Source organism: Pongo pygmaeus, chromosome 13 (genome assembly GCF_028885625.2).
Source record: "Pongo pygmaeus isolate AG05252 chromosome 13, NHGRI_mPonPyg2-v2.0_pri, whole genome shotgun sequence".
NCBI classification, from domain to species: domain Eukaryota; kingdom Metazoa; phylum Chordata; class Mammalia; order Primates; family Hominidae; genus Pongo; species Pongo pygmaeus.
Window position 1 is genome coordinate 59,492,295 of NC_072386.2, and position 22,955 is coordinate 59,515,249.

Below are 22,955 nucleotides of genomic sequence, written 5' to 3' on the forward strand. Positions count from 1 at the left end.
TTGATCATTAAAAATTGTTTTTGTTTTAGAGACAGGTCTCTCTCTGTCACCTGGGCTGGTGCTGCTGTAGCTCTTGGCAGCCTCGAACTCCTGGCCTTAAGAGATCTCTTTCCTCAGCTTCCTGAGTAGCTGGGAGTACAGGTGCAAGCTACTGAGCCAGCCAGCATAGGAGTTTTGACCTGCTCACTTTCTGACCTGTGCTGTTTCACCCCTCCTTAGGCAATCTGGTGGTCCTGCTCCTGGGAGGTCACCATACTGATGTTGAACTTACAGCCCATAGGCATACAGCACTATAGCTCAGAACTCCTGGGCTCAATCGACCCTCCTGCCTCAGCCTCCTGAGTAGCTGGGACCATAGACACATGCCACCGAACATGACAAGTAGGAGTTTTCTTTTTTTTTTTTTTTAAATACAGTTTGATGTTCAATTTAAGTCTGAGAAAATATTTCCATGGATAGGTTTAACCCCTTTATTTTTATTATAATTCCTAAGATATTTAATTTTATTTTTATGATTTTAATTTGTTTTATGAGCAAAAATAATGTCCCCTGTTCCTTTTATTCTCCTTTCCTGACTTCTATTAGATTTGTCTTTAAAAAAAACCCATTTGACGGTTTGAAAGTTACATTTCTAATTTTTGTTGTTTTAATCATTAGTACTCAAACTCTAGTGTACATCAGAATCACCTGAAGGGCTTGCTAAGATATGCATTGCTGGGTCCCACCCTTAGAGTTTCTAGTTTAGTTGTTTTGTGGTGGGACCCAAGTATTCGCATTTCTATAGGTACTGCTGCTACTACTCAGGAAATCGCACCCTGAGGGCCTGGCAAGAATTGGTGGTTACCACCGGGGTATCCAATAGCCTGTCTAAGTTGGACTTGTTATTTTCGGATTCTTTTTGGGGTTCTGTTACTTTCTCACCAGCTCAGCCATGCATTAAAACTTCTTAAAATTTCCTTTTACCCTGGTTTTACAGTATGCAATACTCAGAGGAGTTTCTTTGGCCATACAGTCCCATAATATTGCCAGGAATGGAGGTGGGGTTTTAATTTCTCATAAGAGAATAATTTTTCCCCCACCGTGAACTCAAGCAGAGAGAAACTTTCTTGCAGGTTTCTCTGGACTGGTAGCTGAGGTTTCTCTAGTTTCTTTTATATGGAGGTATAGCCTTTACAGATTCTTGGCTATAGTTGAAATTTAGCTCTCTGCCTCCTGTGAATCTAAGGCCAAGTCTCTTACTCTAGATGTGTGGGTCGAACTCCACATCAGTTTATGGTTTCCCATTGTAATGACTATCCTCTTCAGTTCTACCACCTCAGGGTTTCCCTTTTGGGCTTGGCTATACTAGTAGACTTTGGGGGATGAGCGTGGATGTATTTCATCCAGCATTTCTGTGTGTTTAATGGGGTGGAGGTTGGGGATGCTATGTAATCTCAGTCCATCTGGCTGTCCTCCACTATTCTTCAGCGGTCACCTGGCAAAGAATGTGGGTCAAAAAGCTCATAGAGGCAGGAAGTTGGTGATAAAGAGAATCCTTGGAATGCAGAGCTCCTGAGCTCAGGGACTTGAGCCTGGGTTTTCACAAATATCATTAGTACAGGAGAGTAGTAAGTGGTGCTTAATTGGAAGTACAGTAGTCTCCCCTTATTCATAGTTTTGTTTTCCACAGTTTCAGTTACATGAGGTCAACTGCAATCTGAAAATATTAAACAGAAAATTTCAGAAATGAACAATTTGTAAAGTTTTAAATTGCAGGTGGCTCTGAGTAGCGCCACAAAATCTTGTGTCATCTGGCTTCATCCAGTTCATGACATGAATCCTCCCTTTGTCCACTGTCTCCACACTGTCTACTGTCCCTGGCTGTTAGTCACTTAGTAGCCTTCTTCATTATTAGATTGTCATGGTATTGCAGTGCTTGTGTTCAAGTAACCCTTATTTTACTTGATGATGGGTCTAGAGTGCAAGAGTGGTGGTGCAGGCATTCAGATATGCTAAAGAGAAGCTGTCAAGTGCTTCCTTTAAGCACTTTAGGTGCTTAAAGATGAAAGTTCTCAACTTAAGGAGAGAAAAAAAAATCGTAGGCTGAGGTTGCTAAGACCTATGGTAAAAACGAATCTTTTATCCTTGCAATTATAAGGAAGAAAAGAAAAATTCATGCTAGTTTTGCTGTTGTACCTCAAACTGCAACAGCGAAGGCCATAGTGCTTGATAAGTCCTTAGCTAAGATGAAAAAGGCACTATATTTGTGGGTAGAAAACGTGAACAGTAATGTGTTCTAATTGACAGCAACTGGATTCAATACTATCGGAGGCTTCAGACATCCACTTAGGGGTCTTGGAACATATTCCCTAAGGATAAGGGAGACTGCTGAAATTGAAGTAGGGGGTACCCTGCTGCTGGTGGGTAACACTATATACAGAGGCTGGGACAGTTATGGGGTTTTAAATTTTGATTAGGGCCAATCCTTCCTGAAATGTTTTTATTTCATGTAAAGTGTATACCAATAAAAATTTAAAATATTTTTCTTTTTTGAAGTCATTCTTTCCTCATTGACTTATCCCTCTTAGGTGTGCATTGACAACATACTCAGAAGATTATGTTCCACCATATGATTATCAGCCACATGTGAGTACAAGAGCCGTAGTCTTCTACCTATTTGTATACTTGAAGTGATTATTTGCACCTAGTATAGTCAAACTTGGGAAGAAAGGAGAAATTGCTAAAGCTTATGATATTTTACATTTATTTTGAGATATTAGCTGTTTATTAGAATCATGACAATGTTTTATGGTTATGATTTATTTTTGGATGTTCATCGATTTCAGGGAAAAATATTGCAGTATCTAAAATATATTAGACACTTTCTTCCTCATCTTGTTTACTTGTCCCCTCTCTGAATTCAATTTATCTGGAATAAGAACCCACTTTCTATTCATTTGTATTGCATCAACACATTAAAAAAAGTGGCTTAATATAGCTCTGGGAAATATGTATGTTAATTTAAGAACGTCCGGTTTATAACTTGAATGTATTTGTACTTTACAAATTATGCAACAGAAACAAAACAAGGCTGCTTCCAATTAGCCTTGTTCTGGAAATCTTAACCAGGGCAGTAGACATGAGATAGAAATAAGATATTTAACTATTGGTAAAGAAGAGAAAAACGTCTTATTTTCCAATAGTATAATTATCTGTTCAGGAGAACCAAGATATTAAGCTGAGAAGTAATTAGAATAAATAAGACAATAGCTTTCCTTCACATCAACACTAACAGTTAATAAATTATAAAAGAAAAAAGCATACAAATTATTATTAGCAACACAAATTCAAAATTCTTTAATGAGGAAAGTTTCACCAAGATCAATAAAAGATAATGTGGCAGTTTATCTCCAAAGACGGCAGACCTTCCTGTTGGCACAAGCCACTCACCATTGAAGGTGAGGATTCCTCCATCTCGAGTTGAGGTGATCAGTAGAACATGGCAAAAGTGACTGTGTGCCTGTTCTAAGCCTAGCTTTAAGATTGCCTCCACCTTTTAAGCTCTGAGCCACCAGAGAATCCAGGCTACTCTGTTGGAGGGAGAGGCCGTGGGAGGGACACTGGCAAGCTTGACTTACGAGTGAGGAAGCCATCATGGATAATCAGCTTAGCAGAGCCTGGACTCCAGCTCTGGCTTCCATCTGACTGCAACCCTTGAGGATCCACAAGAAGAAATTGAAGCCATTATCTGTTTGTTTTAAAATATGAACCAAAACATGACTGAGGCAGATATCTCAAATAAAAAGGAATAGCTACCATTTTAGGGAACTGGAAAACTAAACTAACTATAAACCAAATTTATAAGTTTAATATAATGAAATCCCAATGGATTTTGTTTTCTATGAGAATTTGAAGATTCCAGGAATTATTTGAAAGGATAAACAGATGAGAATAATCAGAAATGTTTTGAAAATGTAGCATAACCGATTTAGGGAAGTAAGGGGTTTAGGACACCACCTTCATTATATGCTACATTCTGATTTATATTTTTCTATTAAAAAATAATATTTAAGACATAGAAACAGCAAATGTGGTAGTTTATTGTTTAATACACTTAATTTATATAGAACTCATACATATTGGCAGGAGAAATGTTAATGACCCTAGAGAAATGAGCAAAGGAAATATATGGGCAGTTTACAAAGTAGGAAATATAATCAACTAACTAGTAAATATAGGGAACATACCCCCTTTACAAATAATAAACAATATGAATTAAGACAAAAATATTTTTCTTTTGAGAATAAAATTGTCAATGTTTTCAAAAAATACTATTTGAGGCTAGGCATGGTGGCTCAGGCCTGTAATCCCAGCACTTTTGGAGGCCGAGGCAGGTGGATCACTTGAGGTCAGACATTTGCAACCAGCCTGGCCAATGTGGCAAAACCTTGTCTCTACTAAAAATATACAAAAATTAGCCACATGTGGTGGTGCGTGTCTGTAATTCCAGCTACTTGGGAGGCTGAGGCAGGAGAATCTCTTGAAACCGGGAGGCAGAGGTTGCAGTGAGCAGAGATCGTGCCACTGCATTCCAGCCTGGGTGATGGAGTGAGACTCGGTCTCAAAAAGGAAAAAAAAAACAAACCATTTGACCTAATAATTCCTTTTCTAGGAAACTTCCCCAAAGAAAAGTAATTGAAACTAGCAATAAAATTCATACGCAAATATATTCATCACTGAATTATTTATGATGACAAAACTTGGAAAGTACCTAAATATTTAGTATTACTGAAACTGCCTTTGCAAAAATTATAGTAAGAAGGGAAATGTGACATAACTGAGTCCATCTTGCTTCTACCAGGCTCAGCTGCTTTTGCTCCTTCTTGTGTGGAGGCCATAATAGTTCTTTTTCTGAACTGATACCCTCGTTCAAAAACGGAAACCGTATTTGTAAATACTAACAAAAGGTCACAAGGTTAGACTTATGGTAAGGGCTTGAACTTTGCTAAAGAATAGGCATAGTTAAATAATGACCTGGCATTGCTTAACTTGCTTTTCTATACGTTGCTTACTGCTCCAGATCCATTTAACGGGGGTCACAAGATTTATAACTTCCCCAACTACTCCCAGATAACTTCACTACTGTGAAACCTAAAGAACTGGTCTTTAAGATATTTTTCAGATTTAGCATTTCAGCAGTCAGAGAAATGTTCCCTGGTCCTGAGATCCTCTTCTAGGAACTGACTCAGCTATGCAAAGAGAGTTTAGACACCCCTGTGATTTCATTCTCAGCCAATCTTTTCAGTTCCCCAGGCCCTAGCCCACCAAATTATTCTTAAAAACCCTAGCCTCTGAATTATTGGGAAGGTAGATTTGAGAAATTTCTCCTGTCCTTCTGCTTGGCTGGTCCTGTGATAACTAAACTCTTTCTTTGCTGCAACACCTGCTGTTCTCAATGTATTGTTTTTTGGGGGATGGCAGGCAAGAAGAATCCATTGGGCTGTAACATTAGAAGTAGTATTAATCAAGTATGTTATAGTCATATGATGAGATATTGTGCAGCCTTTATAATCTCCATAGATAGTTCTTAGTGTCTTGATAAATCTTCATTTAAGGGTAAAAAAATTAAGTTACAAAGTTGCATGTATATTTTATCCAAACTACATAAAAATATAGAGAAAATTTTAGAAACTAGGGAAACTGCCAAAATGCTAGCACAGTTGGCCAATGAATGTTGAGATTCTAGGTGATTTTCTTCATCTTTACACTTTTTAGAATTATCCAATGTAACAAGTGTGATCGTTTATCATCAGAAAAACCACAAGGAAAGAAACATATTATTTTAAAATGCATTTCAGGTCCATTTTCTTATTTACATGTGATTTGGCTGTATCTTTAAATAAAAGAAATCTAATTAAAAACTCACAAATTTCAAAGGACTAAATATTATAAATATAAATAACGTGGGATGTACTTTCAGGGCACATAAATCATTAACCATTGCATTATATATTTATGCTTTTAATTTTTTCAGCATTATTTCTAATATTTCTCATGTTATTTGTTTCCACATTAACAGCACAGCATACCATGACAGTTGTTTGCCTTTATTTGCAATTTTGTTCACTTACTTCTAATGTCTTTTCCAAGGCAATTGATTTTGAGACATGTTTTTAGCGCTGCTTCTGACACCCACATTTAATGAATGCTTGCATGACATTGTTATTGGATACAAATAATTTTTAATTATAATAATAGTGGATAGTTAAATAACAGAGAATAGTGATTGAACTCTAACAGATGTTGTCATGCACATAAACAAGTGTATAATTCACACATACTGAAAAAGGAGAGAATATTTTCTTGCTAGAGACTTCACCATGTGGCCTTGCCATGAACGCAGTTCACCATTCATTCAGTCTACTACATCTGCAATTATGCAAGTTTTGAAGAAATCTGAAAATATTTGGATTTATATTATCTCAAATGTTGTGCATAAATTGAGACTTGATTAATTTTTATATTATGGTCCCTTACATTTCCTTAATCCACATTTGTATAAAGTGGGACAGCATTATAGAAAGTAAAGGGAATGCAGGTTATCATTCCATAGCTCTAAGCACTGGTAAAGAAATACAGAGGATTAGGAAGCCATGGTGTCATTTCCAAGGAGGGAAATGGAAGAAAATTGCAAGCTGTTTATTTTGAACTTCTCCTCTTAAACTGGATGTTTATTACAGCTCATCTCAATTTCAATTAAAGATACCTTCTCTTGAAAGTACCTCCATCATCTCCCAAAGAACCAGAACAGCGGAAAAGTTGGAAAGAAGGCACATTAGAGAACTGGTCCAAAGCTGGCTGTTAGAAACTGAGAAAGTTTTTAACAGAGAATTGTTTCACAATACATGGACAAGGCATCCATGTATTGTTTCAGAGTAAAGAAGAAACTATATCCCTTTAACAGCAGTTATTCCCTGAAATGGCAGGATTGCCTGTCCTACTACTGGGACTGTATGCACTGGTATGGATGTGGCATTGCTAAAATATTGAGATTTCTGTGCTGGTTGGAAATGAGCTGTGGCCCCAAGTCCCCTGGGACCCTGATGTCTCAGCCTCTGGACTTCCTGGTTGCATTATGACTTTCCTGGGCCCTAAGCACTGTTGCCTTCATGGGCCCCTTCCTCCACTAGAACAAACAAACAAATATATCTTACAACTGAGTTGATATAAAGACAAAAATAATCCGAGTTAGACTATATTCTCCTTTTTTTTTTTTTTTTTTTTTGGATTTAAAGCTTATTAAGGAAATATCTAAACTACCTATTGGGTACTATGCTTATTACCTGGGTGACAAAATAATCTGTACACCAAACCCTCATGACATGAAATTTACCTATACAAACAAACCTGCACATATACCTCTGAACTTAAAATAAACGCTTTTTAAAAAGAAATATCTTTTTAGGCTATATTTCTCATTTTCATTTTGTAAAAAATACCCATCTTTTCTCCCCTCTTCTACGCAGTTTGAATCCTTACCTATTTTGACTGCGTTACTGTATTTTATGGCCATGTGATGTGACCACGTTATTCTTAACCCTTCTGAAATTATTACTAACATACCAATGAGTGTTGTTATCACACGGTGTTCTTTTTTTAATCCCCCACTGGGAAGTACTCTTGGACTTCTATGCCCTATTTTAAGACAAATTTTCTGTATAACAGCTGTCATCAGTTTCTTTCCTCTGAGGTGTTTATGGATATTATATTATCAGCATCATTTCCAGGCTTAGCTTTGAGTTTCTACAGAGTTTGTTTTTCAAAATGACATCTGGATTTTTTTATTGTGGTAAAATATGCATAACATAAAATATACATGAGGTAAAATTTACTATTTTAATCTTTTTTAGCATATAATTCAATGGCATTAAGTACATTCCTGTTGTTATATTCATTTTTAAAGATTCTGATTTTAAAAGAAATTAAAATAGGTTCACGGGCCCCTAAAAGTATTGTGAGCCCTAGGCACTGTGCTTTCTGTGTCTAATGGCTAAGTTGTTTCAGCCTGGACTTCCTAGAAACCAGATCAGTACCTGGCTGACTGGGGGCCTCTAGAACTTACTCAGTTGGCTTGGCTGAGAAATACTTAACCACCCCAGATGCAGATGCATCTTCGCTAAAAGTCAAGAGTTGGGCATGGAGGAATTACCATTAGGAGCCCTTTATTGTTTAATTAGGCTCTTTCACCTCAAAGATACTCTCCAAAGAGGAATTGCCTTTAGTTTTCTATTTCCTAATGATACAGACAGGAGGTAGGGAAATACTGGGTAGAAGAGGGCGATTTCCAGTGAGGGTCACATCCTCAAACCTGGACCTATGGCCCAAAGTGAGAATATGCATTCCTGTTTACCTGCCTGAATGTTGCCTTTTCCAAAGCCACCCTGGCCCGCCACACCCCCATCCTGTACCTATAAAAATCCTAGGCCTCACCAGCAGAGCAGCAGAGAAGGAGAGACGAGAAGAAGCAGTCAGACATTGGAAAGAAGCAGCTTGATTTCAGAGGGACAGTTTGTTGGGAGGACCTCAAAGAAGACTTCAGTCAGGGACAGCCGAACTCCAGGGGAAGATTATCTTCCCAATCCATCCCTTTCCAGCTCTCCATCCCACTGAGAGCCACTTCCACTGCTCGATAAAATGCTCCACATTCACCATCTTCAATTTGTTTGTGTGATCTGATTCTTCCTGGACACCATGTTCAATTTGTTTGTGTGATCTGATTCTTCCTGGACACTGAACAAGAGCTCAGGATACAGAGCGCTGTCACACAGAGCTGTTAAACACTTAGCCATCCGTGGATGGCAAAGCTAAGACAGTACACTTTAACACATGCCCTCAGGGGCACTGGGGGTCATGGGCAACCCCTAGGCGCTTCCATGGGCTCGCACAGAGTTCTGCTCTTGCTGGTCACCCAGAAGCACTCATCCCAGCCTCTGCACTCACTTACCTACCTTAAGTGAAGTTAGCACAGTTGGCTAACTTCACTGTGAAGTGAAGGAGTTGAGAGCTGCAAGGAGTTGAGAGCTGTGGGCTGAGTAAGCAAGCCACCCGTTTATGAGTCCCACGAAAGGGTCAAGGGAGCTATCCCATTTTACTAGGAAGGGTTGCCTACCAGGTGCCTTAAAAAGAAGACAAGAGAAAGAATGGCTTGCTGAAAAACAGAAAGAGCTGGGACAGAAAGAGAATCCAGAACAGGGTGAAGATTCTATAGAAAGCCTCACTTGTCTGAATTACATTAGCTTTCAAATCCCAGTTATTTTAAGGCCCTCTGTTTGTATCTTTGCTTCATTCCATGTGCCTATTGTCTTCCCCATTTTCATTTCAGCATAGGCAGTCTCTTTCTTTTTCTTTCTCCTCCTCCTCTCCCTCCTCCTCTTTTTCTTCTGTTGTTTTAAAAAATAATAGCATGGAAAATTGTTCAACTTAATCTGGCCACATAGAAAATCAAGTATAAAAGCCTTGTATTCTAGAGTAAAGCGTGGTTTTTCCAAACTTGTAACTGGAAAATTAAGGCTGAAGTTTAACTAAGTTCCAGGCTTATAATGTATCTTTATTACTTTCATTTTAGTGCTATTTTATTTGTACTTCATCTGACTATATCCAAGATTTAATTTTCTTTGTCTTGTTAATTGTCTGACTCAATATTCACTAACAAATGAATAATTGCCATTTGCTTATTTATCTTATCGTGTATTATTGACTGAAATGAAATGAGTGAGAATTTTAGAATCCTCTGCAAATAAGGTAGTGGTAGCGGGTAGAATTGGACAAGAGGGAAGGGTCTTATAATCCATGCCAGAGTGTCCCATAATGCTGCTGCTAGTTAACCATGGAAACAGGCTTCTTTGACTTGGGTTCAAAAGGATATGGTGACCTTTCTAACCTAAATATCTTGCCTGAAAGATCTCAACACATGTCATACATATGTGTGCTGACCTTATATTTATACTTGAAGGCTTGGATTTATATAGTTTTATAAACAAACAGCTCTGGTTCTGAGTCTCATGTCATTCTGCCAGCTCTAAGAACCACATTTCCTAGGCCCCAGCTTCAACCTTAGGATCTGCTGGTTGTTGCTCATATAACTACATAGACTAACTCTAGTCTTAAAGTGAGGAGATCAAGGCCTACAAAGAACTTCCATAGATTACCGAGTTGATTGGGATACAATAGAATTTGCCTTATTGAATAAAATACACAGTTGCTGGTAGATGAGTAGAAGGAAGGAAGGAATGAAGCAAGGAAGCAAGGAAACAAGGAAAGGAGGGAGGACAGAAGAAATAAAGGGAGGAAGAGAGGAATGAAGTAACACTTATTGTCTACCATGTTCCAGGCACTGGCTTAGTTATCTTACATGTATTAGCTCACTTAATCCTCACAACTGCCCCAGAATATCAACCTATTAGAATTACATACTGAGGAATCTGTGTCCCAGAGAGTTTAAGTATGAGTAATAACACACCATGTAAGTGTTCAAAGTGAACTTGGGTCTGATTCCAAGTGCCATATTTGTAGCTACTTTGCAAAACACGACTCAAAACTTACATACTTCAACCTTTGTAGGCCTTGATCTCCTCACTTTAAGACTAGAGTTAGATGGACAGACACGGTGGATCACACCTATATTCCCAGTACTTTGGAAGGCTGAGGTGGGCAGTTCATTTGAGCTCAGGAGTTCCAGGCCAGCCTGGCCAACATGGTGAAACCCCATCTCTACTAAACATACAAAAGATTAGTTGGGCCTGGTGGCAGTGAGCCTAGATTGCACCACTGCATTCCAACCTGGGTGACAGAGTGAGACTCTATCTCAAAAAAAAGAAAAAAAAAAAAGACTAGGGTTAGACAGTATGATGGTTAATTTTCTGTGTTAATTTAACTAGGTTATTTGTCCTGTAGTTTAGTCAAATACTTGTCTAGATGTTGTTGTGGAGGTCTTTTGTAAATGTGATTAACATTTACAATCAGTTAACTTTTAGTAAAGATTATTCCAAATAATGTAAGTGGGCCTCATTGAATCAGTTTATAGCCTTAAGTGCAAAAAACTAAGGTTTTCTGGAAAAAAAGGAATTCATTCTCAAGATTGTAACATAGAAATCCTTCATGAGTTACTTGCTGGCCTCCACAATCATGTGAGCCAATTCCTTAAAATCAGTCTCTCTCTCTGTCTCTCTGCGTGTGTGTGTGTGTGTGTATGTATTCTATTGGTTCTGTTTCTCTGGAGATCTTTGACTAATACAGACACAATGATCTTTCCAAGCTCTCTGGCTCTCAGATTCTACTATTTGATTTGATTTGATTCTGTCTCAATGATCTTTTCTCATTGAAATAGTAATTTATTTATGACCAAGTATCCTTTCGGATTAAAGACCTCGGTAGACATTTAATTCAAACTTAGTTGAAAATTAAATGTTAATTATACTTAATTATAAATTAATTATTTTAACTTCTTGCTCATCTTGTGTATCACCAACAGTAGAGAAATTGTGGGGTCTTAATTCTCAGGAAACAGATTAAGTGTTTTTTAGAGTTGTATTCTTTTAGTAGAGAGATACCCTATTTCTCCAGAAGCTTAACTTTTGCCTTATGTTGCCTCTGAAGTTATTTATTAACTTTTTTGAGACAGAGCCTTGCTCTGTCACTCAGGCTGGAGTGCAGCGGCGTGATCTCGGCGCACTGCAATCTCTACCTCCCAGGCTCAAGTGATCCTTCTGCCTCAGCCTCTGAAAGTGCTGGGATTACAGGCGTGAGCTGCTGCGCCTGGCCTGGTCTAACATTTGTTTCTAAGTTAGGCCAGAAAGCTAAGTTCTGCTTCAGAGAACTTGGAATTATGAGATATTTTATTTTCTTCTTTTTGATTATCTTCAGTTTCTATAGTGAACATATATGACTTTTGTAAGGAGAAATAAAGTTTTAAAGATTGAGAAGCCTAGGCCTCAAATTGATATACAGCCCATTAAGTCATTCCATTATAAAACAGTGGCAAAGGTAAATGTCCTCATATAATATAGACTGAAGAATAAGAAAAATCATATTTGTGTTTTATATGATTGAAGTGATAGAACCAATCAATTTTGTGCATTAGAAAGAAACAAATATATCAATAGCTAATGTTTAATTGTGTATTGCTTAGTTTTTGATGCTGGCCATAACTAAAATTTGTGTGATATTAATCTTTAAAAGTCAATTGATTTGTGAAGTGTTCATTTACATAGATCTTCGTATTTTTTTGTAGTGAAACCTTACTATGTTGACTGGATTCATTAGTGGTAGAGATATTTATATTTCTATCCACAGCCTAAATTTCTTTGTACTTTCCATGGCTATTTCCCTGTAGCTAAGAGTCTCATGCTCTGTTAATACCAGTATTTTTTACAAATGCTTCTCCCTCCTAAAACTTTATCAAATAAATAGGAGTAGTAAATACTTCTTAAATACATAAGAATATATCCCACTAGTTACATATTTATTTAGCTACATTTCCCAATTATTCTTATGTTTGTGACACAATCATTGGAGGAAAAAATATCCAATAGAAATAAAATTTGGCCAGGTGCGGTGGCTCACACCTGTCATCCCAATGCTTTGGGAGGCTTGAGATGGGAAAATGGCTTGAGGCCAAGAGTTCAAACCTGCAGTGAGCTATGATCGCACCACTGCACTCCAGGTTGGGTGACACATCAAGACTCTGTCTCTGAAAAAAAATTTTTGAAAAAATAAAAGAAATAAAATATTTTAAATTTAGTGAAGTAAATGAACGAGGGAATCCACCTGAGATACCCATCCCCCATTGGTCCCCAGGGTAGATAAGGTAGGTTTGACTGTAGGGTAATTCTTCTTTTCCTCCCACCATTCTGCATGTGTGCTTAGAAGACAACCTTATTAGAGGAAGGCAAGTCTTCAGTCAAGTGCGTGTAATTGGTAGACTTTTAAACATGTTGTATGCTGGAAATAATGAAACAAAATATCACAGCAATTTACTTTTATATCTATTTTCATTCCATCCAATGTGACATTCACATATATAAGCTTACTAACTCAAATATCATTTTAAGAGTAAATGGAACACTCAAAATGAGCATCCTTATAGGCATACTAGGGAAGAATGGTCTTTGCTGTGCTAATGCCAGGTGGCTAATAGCTATCTTTAATGGTGGATGCAAGGTTAGTTTGCACTGACTAATTTGGCCAGGAAACATAACCCATTATGCATTTTTATGGATGATCTGGATGAAGGAATTGAGACTATGCTTCCAAATTATCTTGTAATATTAAATTAGGCAGAGTTACTATGTTCCAGAAGGCAGTCCTAAAACGGAAAATGACCTTGAAAAATAAAACTATCAGAAATGAAAGGTCCTAAAGAAAAAGGATGAAATCCTATATGAATGAGTAGAACCAAGGAATAGCCTACCAGAATATTGGAAAAAATCAGCTAAGGACTGGCTATACAGTTGACTAAGAAGTAGCATTATCATTTTACCGAAAAAAGGTGCAAGAGATAATAGTGCTCAGAGTAAGGATAGAGCATACAAGGAGCAATGGGGGTGGAGGTGGAGTGGATACCGGGAGAGCCCATCGTTTAAAGATACATTAATGCATTTTACTGATGTAAGTGGTAAAACCATGAGGGAAGGTGGGTTGGGGGAACCACTCACTAGGAGGACCCTCCTTTAACATCCTAACCTGCCTTGCCATGATCTGAGAAAGAAAAAAGAGAAGGAAGAGAACAAGAAGAAAAGAAAGAAGAATGCTTTCTTAACCAATCTTCTGAAGGCCAGTTTTCCCCTATAGTGATTCTTTTGTTGCAACTCCAGTGCTTCCTGTTTTGGCAGGGCCTGTTTTGCCTTCAGCATTCCTTTCTCTGATGCTCTTTCTTTTCCTCCTTCTACCAGCATGTTTTATGGGACTCCCCCAACCCTTCACTGAAAATGCACCCTCAAGGGTGGCTAGAGGTTAATTGACATTGTGTTTTGTCAGGTGCTACTCTGGGTTAGGCTTCTTTGGAGCTTAGCAATTGTTGGTTACCACTACATTCTTCAGCCTCCCTCCCTCTTCAGAGCCTATGACATTGCAACACTCTCTCCTAACCTCTCCTTCTCTGTCCTTCATGGCTTCTTTATGGACCCAATCATGGGCTTCCCCAACATTTGTGCCCCAGATCCCTGCACTTCTCATTTTACACAATATCATAGAATTCATCAATTGCCATGGCTGTATACCAATCAACATTGGGCAGGGGGTAATTTTAATTGTTGTATAATTTCAAACTTACAGGAAAGTTTCAAAAATGGCACAAGGAGCTTCCATATATTCTTTGCAGAGTTGATAGCTGTTTACCATATGAAGGTAGGCCGAAGACATCACGCCCTTTTGCTCCTAAATAGTTCAATGTGTATCTCCTAAAAATAAGGACGAGTGTCTGTGGTACAGTTTTCAATTTCAGGAAAATTGATACAGTGCAATTATATAATCCACAGTCCATGTTAAATATCATCCATGGTCCCAATAATGTTCTTTATAGCTATTTTTTCCCTGCCAGTGATCACTGCTGTGCATAGGGCACTGACTTCTCTCCAGGCCATCTGTCCCACAGCACTACCTTCCAAATAAACATTTTTTACTGATGTCATCTTAAATTAAAAATGTCTAAAATGTGACTCATCATTTCCCCCCTAAAACAAATCATCCCCACCCCCATGTCTTTCTAATTCTTTTCAGTGTTATTATAACTCTCCTGGCCTTCCAGACTTGAAGCTATGAATCATCTTTGGTTCTTTATCCCCAGTTAGCTGTGTAAGTCCTTTATGTTCTTCCTGTGAAATTACTCTTTCATTCTGCATAAGCCTTTGTGCACTAATGCCCACTCATTCCACACATCAGACAAATTCTTCTGGTTACACTCATCTACCTGAAGGGCTCAGAAAAAGCTTGCAATGCTTGTCCTTCCTTAAGTAAACTCTGTCACAACTCTGTGTGTGTAGCACCGAATAGTGACCTAGCCAACAGTAACATGTAGTAATTCACAAATCTGTTTCAATACACACTTTCTTCCCATTCCCACTAAATAAATGTTGAAGACAGATTTCCAATTATGTTAGGGTGTGGAAAACATAACTGTCTGCAACTCACACATGCAGAGGAAATTTATCTAACTGATATTTGACCTTCTTCTGGAGCCCACCACCAGTGGGAAAACATAAGTTCTTCAATCCATTTAAAGCTTAGTCTGATGCCATAATTTAAATAGTTCTGCTTTCTATAGAAAGTGTTTAATCCCTCCTGAAGAAAATGCTCACCTTCTCAGAGATCCTCTCCCACCCTGTGTGTGCAGAGAAGAGCTAACATAGCAGAACTGATACTACTATCCTTTCAAAGCCTGCTTACAATGTTGGTCCTTGATTGGCATCTAGAAACTTGGCTTTCAGGATAAGAATTCCCTGATTAGAATGACCCACTATGGCTAAAATGTTTGTGCAAACAATATGTTTTATGCTGAACACCTGTTTCCTTCTGGGAGTCTGAAATTTTGGGACATGCTAGGCAGAGGCTGCCTACATGACCCAGCTCCCAGTAAAAACTCTGGGCACTGAGTCTGCAATTAGCTTTTCCAGCAGACAGCATGGCACAACTCACTGTTGGGGAATTTACACTCATACTGTGTGACTCCACTGGGAGAGGACTCTTGGAAATTTGCACCTGGTTTCCTGTGGATGTCAGCCCATAGGCTTTGCTGATTTTGCTTTGTATCATTTTTACGTAATAAATCAAAACCATGAGTACAACTATACAGGTGGTCCCTGACTTACGATGGTTCAACTTACAATTTTTTGACTTTATGATGCATTTATTGGTATTAAATGCATTTCACCTTGTGAGTTTATTTTTTACTTAGATGGGTTTATTGAGATATAACTGCACTGCAAATTGAGGAGCGTCTGTATATAGGTGTGTGTGCATATACACACACAGCTGTGAGTCCTCCTAGATCATCAAACCTAAGGTGGTATTGGGGACCCCAATACACCATACTCTTTTCTCCCCTGAAAAGAGGAGAAAAATTGTATTTTCCAAAAATGGTCACAACTTATGCTCCTATCCCACGTGCTCTTACAATGTGATTTTGACACTCCTCCAACTGAGAAGCAGAGTCTAAATTACCCACCTAGAGAGAATCGTGGTGAACTGTGACTATGGTGGCATGGATGTTATGTGACTTTCAAGGCTAGGTGATAAAGAGCAATACACCTTCCTCTTGTTTCACTTTGTGGGATGCTCATTCTCAGGACCTAGTCCCTGTGCTGTGAGGAAGCCAAGCAGAGGACCCATGCAGCTATTCCAACCAACAGCCCCAGCCAAGGTCCCAGCAGCCAGCCAGCATCAGTGACCAAATGGAATGAGATGTATACAGCCCCTACCCTCAACTCACTTCCAACTTTCATGTCTTCTATAAGTCTGTCTTCTTTCTATGAATCAGCTGAGACCCCGAATATTGCAGAGCAGAGGGCTGCCTTTGCCATATCCTGTCCAAATTCCTGACCCAAAGAATCTGGAGGCATAGTGAAATGGCTATTGTGTTACACTAGTACGAGCAGAGTGGGTTGTTTGCAGCAACAAGAATGCAGCTTTCCCTACAATGGCATGCAGATACATGGAGAGAAGGATGTGACTTAGCATCCTGATGCCAGAAGGGAGGAGGAGGGTTTTACATGTGGTATTTTCTGCCTGTTCTGTTCTCTGGGGTGATATCCCTAGTCTACCTGGTTGCTCTTTTCTTTGCTGGCATTAGTGGCCAAACTTTATAGACATTGTAACTGGCAGTCTTTTTCTCTTTATCGTTGGGCTTGGTTGGAGCCCAGAAGGCCTGTCTGGGATGACTCAGCCTCATTTCCATTCCCATAGACACTGTACACCCCACAGACAACTTCTATGACTCTTATGCAGCCCCAACTCCAATGGTCGGCTCTGCAGCCCCTGTTAGTATCCTCCTCTGCAGACTGGCAGCTACCTTAGGATGTCATCCATGCCACAGGAAAACAAAAGTGGCTCAGGATTGATGAGTCTTAGTGGTTCCCTCTGTCTGACCATGCTAGTGAAAGGAAAGGGCCGTGTGAGAGTTGATCTATTTCAAGAGTTTCCAAAAGAAATGGGGGCCAGGAAGCTCCTATGTATATTTTTATGCTTTAAGTATAAGGGTACATGTGCACAACGTGCAAGTTTGTTACACATGTATACATGTGCCATGTTGGTGTGCTGCGCCTATTAACTCGTCATTTACATTAGGTATATCTCCTAATGCTATCCCTCCCGCCTCCCTCCACTCCACAACAGGCCCCTGGTGTGTGATGTTCCCCTTCCTGTGTCCAAGTGTTCTTATTGTTCAGTTCCCACCTATGAGTGAGAACATGTGGTGTTTGGTTTTTTTGTTTTTTGTTTTGAGATGGAGTCTCGCTCTGTCGCCCAGGCTGGAGTGCAGTGGCGCGATCTCGGCTCACTGCAAGCTCCGCCCCCTGGGATCACGCCATTCTCCTGCCTCAGCCTCCCGAGTAGCTGGGAATACAGGCGCCCGCCACTACGCCCGGCTATTTTTTGTATGTTTAGTACAGACGGGGTTTCACCGTGTTAGCTAGGATGGTCTCGATCTCCTGACCTCGTGATCCACCAGCCTCAGCCTCCCAAAGTGCTGGGATTACAAGCGTGAGCCACCGCGCCTGGCCGGTGTTTGGTTTTTTGTCCTTGCGATAATTTGCTCAGAATGATGGTTTCCAGCTTCATCTATGTCCCTACAAAGGACATGAACTCATCCTTTTTTATGGCTGCATAGTGTTCCGTGGTGTATATGTGCCACATTTTCTTAATCCAGTCTATCATTGATGGACATTTGGGTTGGTTCCAAGTCTTTGCTATTGTGAATAGTGCTGCAGTAAACATACGTGTGCATGAGTCTTTATAGCAGCATGATTTATAATCCTTTGGGTATATACCCAGTAATGAGGTGGCTGGGTCAAATGGTATTTCTAGTTCTAGATCCTTGAGGAATCGCCACATTGACTTCCACAATGGTTGAACTAGTTTACAGTCCCACCAACAGTGTAAAGGTGTTCCTATTTCTCCACATCCTCTCCAGCACCTGTTGTTTCCTGACTTTTTAATGATCACCATTCTAACTGGTGTGAGATGGTATCTCATCGTGATTTTGATTTGCACTTCTCTGATGGCCAGTGATGATGAGCATTTTTTCATGTGTTTTTTGGCTGCATAAATGTCTTCTTTTGAGAAGTGTCTGTTCATATCCTACAGAATGGGAAAAAATTTTTGCAATCTACTCATCTGACAAAGGGCTAATATCCAGAATCTACAAAGAGATCCTGTGTATTTTTTGCCATCATTCTCATTCGTCTAGTGTACCATTCACTATTCAGGTCAAAGGGACTTTGCCTGATTAAAGCCCAGGGATGGGAAAATTGGGACATAATGTTGGCTCTTTCTGCTTTCCCTACCCCTTTGTTTTTTAATTCTCACAATTCCCTTGACAGGTTCTTCCCTATCTTCCTCCTCTTCATTTCAACTCTTCTCTAAGCCTTCATAGCAAAGGATATTTTCTCTACCCATTTGGAGAACTCTATAATCTCCCAGATTTGATCATTGACATTCTAAAGTCCTCAAAACTGTGAGCTGGATTACGAGGATATTGTCTTGCTCAAAAATCCTATTTTGTATGTTAGAAGCTGGTATGACTTTGCTCTTTGGTTGTTGTTTTTCTGAAACAAAGTACAAATGGGTGGTTATATACACGGAAAGAGGAAAACACATGAATAATTTTCCAGTTATTACCCTCTTTATTGACTTGAGTGGTATACCAAACAACTTTCTTGTCCAGAATTCCCACAATACCAATTTTGCCTTGGTTCTGAGCTGCAGTCAATAGTAAGGTTTTTAAGGTTGTTCTTGGTATACCTGTTTTTTTTTTTTCTATTCCATTTCATGCTTTTTGTGTTAAACTTTGAAAAGCATACTCGCTCTGCTTTCTTATAATAATTATACCCTCTAGGTTTCTAGTGAGTTGTTCTAATTTTTGAATACCTGTCTTGTTCTCCTATTTCATGTTTGCATGTTTCTGATTCCTAGTTGTATGCTTTGTCAGAAATTTCCTGTTTTCCTTCACTCCTACTTTTCATATATGCCCTGCTCCCTTGGTTTTGACCCATTTATTTGCTCTGATTCCAAGTACCTCAGTGTTCCAATATTGTAGATTATTCAGGTGTATGTTAGGATGCTTTTAATAAGATATACAAAATCCAGCTCAAATTGGGTCAGACTATAAAAGCAACTTACTTGCTTCCATGTTCTAAAAAGTCAGAATTCAGGAAAGGATTGATATAGTAATGTTATTGTGTTTCTTACTGACTCTCAGATGTGACTTTTATGGTGTTGGTGTCATGCCAGATTGGTTATAGGAGAGCTGCAAACAGCACCCTTGGATAGATGCTTCTTCATTTACGTCCAATCATGGAAAAAGAACTTCTTTCACATAAACCATTGAACAGAAGTCCTGGGCTTTAATCTGTTTGGACCAATTTAAGTCACATGCCTGACACTGAACCTATTACTGTCATTGAGAATGAGATGCCACTATTCTGATTATCTTCAGCCAATTAGATTCTGCTCCTAGACCTGGGACTGGGATCAATCCTACTCAAACCGCATCCCTGCTACACCCTGGAAAATGGGAGAAGCGGACTCATGGGTGAGCTGGAGCCAGCTCTTAACAGTCGGCATGAGCTAACTATGCTCACCTCTTCTTCAGTGTTCACTGACCTCACTCTGGTAACTTGAAGTTAGCCTTAGTGGGAGTATTTATGCCACAGAAATTGGCAAATATTACATTTTTAATTTTTTAGAGCTGGTTTACCAACACAGCACTGAGAATGAGAGGAACCCAATGTAACTAACATGGATTAACAGGCAACAGTCTCTTAACTAGTTTTTCTAATGTCAGAATTGCTTTTTCCAACGCATTTTTTTTTTTTTTTTTTGAGACAGGGCCTTGCTCTGTTGCCTAGGCTGGAGAGCAGTGTCACGATCATGGCTCACTGCAATCTCAGCTTCCTAGGCTTAAGTGATCCTCACACCTCAGCATCCCAAGTAGCTGGGACTACAAGAACGTGTCATCATGCCCAGCTAATTTTAAATTTTATAGAGACGTGGTCTCACTGTGTTGCCCAGGCTGGTCTCAAACCCCTGGCCTCAAGTGATCCTCAAACCTTGGCCTTCCAAAGTGTTGGGATTACAGGAGTGAGCCACTGTGCCTGGCCCATTCTTTTTTTAATAACAGCTTCACTAAGATATAATTTCACATACTATAACACTCACTCTTTTAAAGTGTACAGTTCGGTGATTTTTTAGTATATTTATGGGATTGTACAATCACCACCACAATCAATTTCAGAACATTTTTGTCACCCCAGGAAACTCAGTACCTATTAACAGTCACTCCCCATTCCTTCCCATCATCCCATTCCTGGCAATCACCAGTATACTTTTCTGTCTCTGTGAATTTGCCTATTCTGCACACTTAATACAAGAAATTGTACAATATGTGGTTTTGCTTCTTAGCATAATGTTTTCAGGGTCTTTCAATTCTGTAGCATGTATCGGTATTTTATTCCTTTTGTTGATAAATAATATTTCATTGTATGTCTAGACCACGTTTGTTTTTCACGTAATTGATGATGTGAATGACTGAGATCCAATTCTAATCACAGTTTCAGAATCCAGTTTTTTCCTCCTCTAGTCTTTAGTGCTTCTGCTACCAGAATCACTTTCCTAGAACAGCACATTTCATCTTGTCACTCACCTCATAAAAATCCTTCTCTCTGCCTATGAAATGCTGAAGGAGCACATAGACGCTGTATTTGAAGCTCTCTTCAGTTTGACTGCAGCAGGGATGGGAATGAGAAGATCTCACCTCCCTTTGAGGTAACATTTTGGCCAGTGATGCTCAAATCTCATTTAAAGGACCTCTATTTGACCTACCCACCAAGCAACCAACCATAACACCTGAAGAAATAGCCTGAATGACAAAAGCAAAAGCCCAAACTACACAGAATAGTGACACAGATATTATATAGCTCTACAATTTTATAGTTGATATTTATTTTCATCTCTTAATTGATAAAGGTTTTGTTAGGGTTCTGGAGGGATAATGAGTTTTATAGTCAGAAAGATCTAATTTGTAGTCCTGGCTTAGTCACTTATTACTGACTTTCTTTAAATTCTCTCCTGAGATTTTAAGCAAAATCATCATTTCTACGTGTAAAGTGGGTGTAATAATTCATACCTCAGAGCCCAGTTATGGATTAAAAATATAAACACTCAAATACTTGTGCCTAACCCATAATAGGCACTCAATAAATACATGGACACTATTAAGGTTGAATATATGATTAAAATTTTCAATTATTTTTGACAAAACCAATCTAAGATTATAACTATTTTGGTGTTCTTTCATTGTTTTATCGCTTTGGTGATTTAATTTCAATATTGTCCTAGTGCTTTAAAATTAGAGCCAATTTAAAGCAGATATTAGATAATCAGTTGAAAGTCTTTATGTTCCATGTCTGCCATTACCCTTGGTGTAATCGGAAAGAATCAATATATCCTTTGGGAAATAGTCAATGATAATATCTTGTTTTATTACAATGAAGCTTTTCTGTAGTGGCCTGAGGATAAACATCATAAACACTACACTGGGTTATGTTGAGGTAAATTCTTACAGGAATGTGTCAGAGCTTGGCATTTACCAGTGTCATGGGAAGTATGACTTCATAACAATTATTAAAGATGTAACCCAAGATATTATTCTTTGCAATGGTTATAACATATTTTTAAAAGGTGTCGAATTGTAGTTAAATTATAATTGTTTTGGTCTTATATATATGAACATAAAATTTAAATTGTTCCTTATGCTGTGTATTTGTGATTTAGAAAAATTTTACATGTGTAGTAACTTTTTAGTTTTATAAACAACCATTAACTATATTCTTTTTTTGGGCTTTGAAGTAATTATGAATGCAATAGCCATTTTTTAAATTGAAACGTTTGCTATTTGAAAGAACAAATTAATCAATTATTAAAAATTAACCTTCAATCATAAGAATAATATATGAAAAATAAACTTTTGAAGATTACTTCTTTTTACATATTTCAGTTATTAAATATTATTTCTCTTTTTTCCCCCATAGGCTTATCCGTGTCAAGATGATTATTCCATAGTCCACAGAAAATGCCGTTCTCAGTTCACGGATCTAAATGGTTCTAAAAGATTTGGCATCAACACTTGGCATGATGAGAGTGGGATTTATGCTAATTCAGATGTAAAACGGAAACTCTATCCCTTGACTAGCGGGTCTATTGTGCCCATTTAAATTTAAATCATGTATAGAATCAGCATCTCTGACTAACGAAAAATGGATGTAGCGGTTGATGATTTTCTATCTTAATAAATGCAATGGAAGTGTTACTATAGTAGATTCCTTTAAGCAGAAAGTCTTATTTGCTGGACCAGTGTTTATATCCTTATTTGCACAAGCTACTTTGGTATTTTCCAAAGTTTATTGTGTGTCTTGCTGAGAGTATGCTACACAATTCTAAATGGTATTTAGTGAAACATTATTTTATGGATTATGTATTTCTCTTAATAATTATTAGAAAAACACATAAAACTAGCACAGTCAAGCTTATGATTGCTTAGGGTGTGGCTAATTATAAAAAGGTAGGCTAACTTAAATTCCACTGAAGACAAATTTTAAGTGAATAAATACATAGGTTGACATAAAACTTAAATGGCCAAAGTTTAGGCAACACTGGCCCTATAATAATGTTGAGTATGTATGTGATTTTTTTTGTGGGGGAAATTGGTA

At 38.4% G+C, this 22,955-nt stretch overlaps 1 protein-coding gene across 4 annotated transcripts in view; it reads left to right on the forward strand.

Moving 5' to 3' along the window:
- CFAP95 (cilia and flagella associated protein 95) overlaps positions 1-22,571 on the forward strand; it is an 83,548-nt gene extending 60,977 nt beyond the window's left edge. The window contains exons 5-7 of one of the 4 annotated variants that reach the window (XM_063650426.1): positions 2,568-2,625; positions 20,930-21,012; positions 22,278-22,558. In XM_063650426.1, coding sequence (XP_063506496.1) covers positions 2,568-2,625; positions 20,930-21,012; positions 22,278-22,308 — 172 coding nt within the window. In that variant the 3' untranslated portion in view covers positions 22,309-22,558. Of the gene's footprint in view, positions 1-2,567; positions 2,626-18,569; positions 18,704-20,929; positions 21,013-22,277 lie in introns of all 4 variants that reach the window. The other 3 variants (XM_054501700.2, XM_054501698.2, XM_054501701.2) reach the window with 3 other exon arrangements.
- Positions 22,572-22,955: the final 384 nt, after the last annotated feature.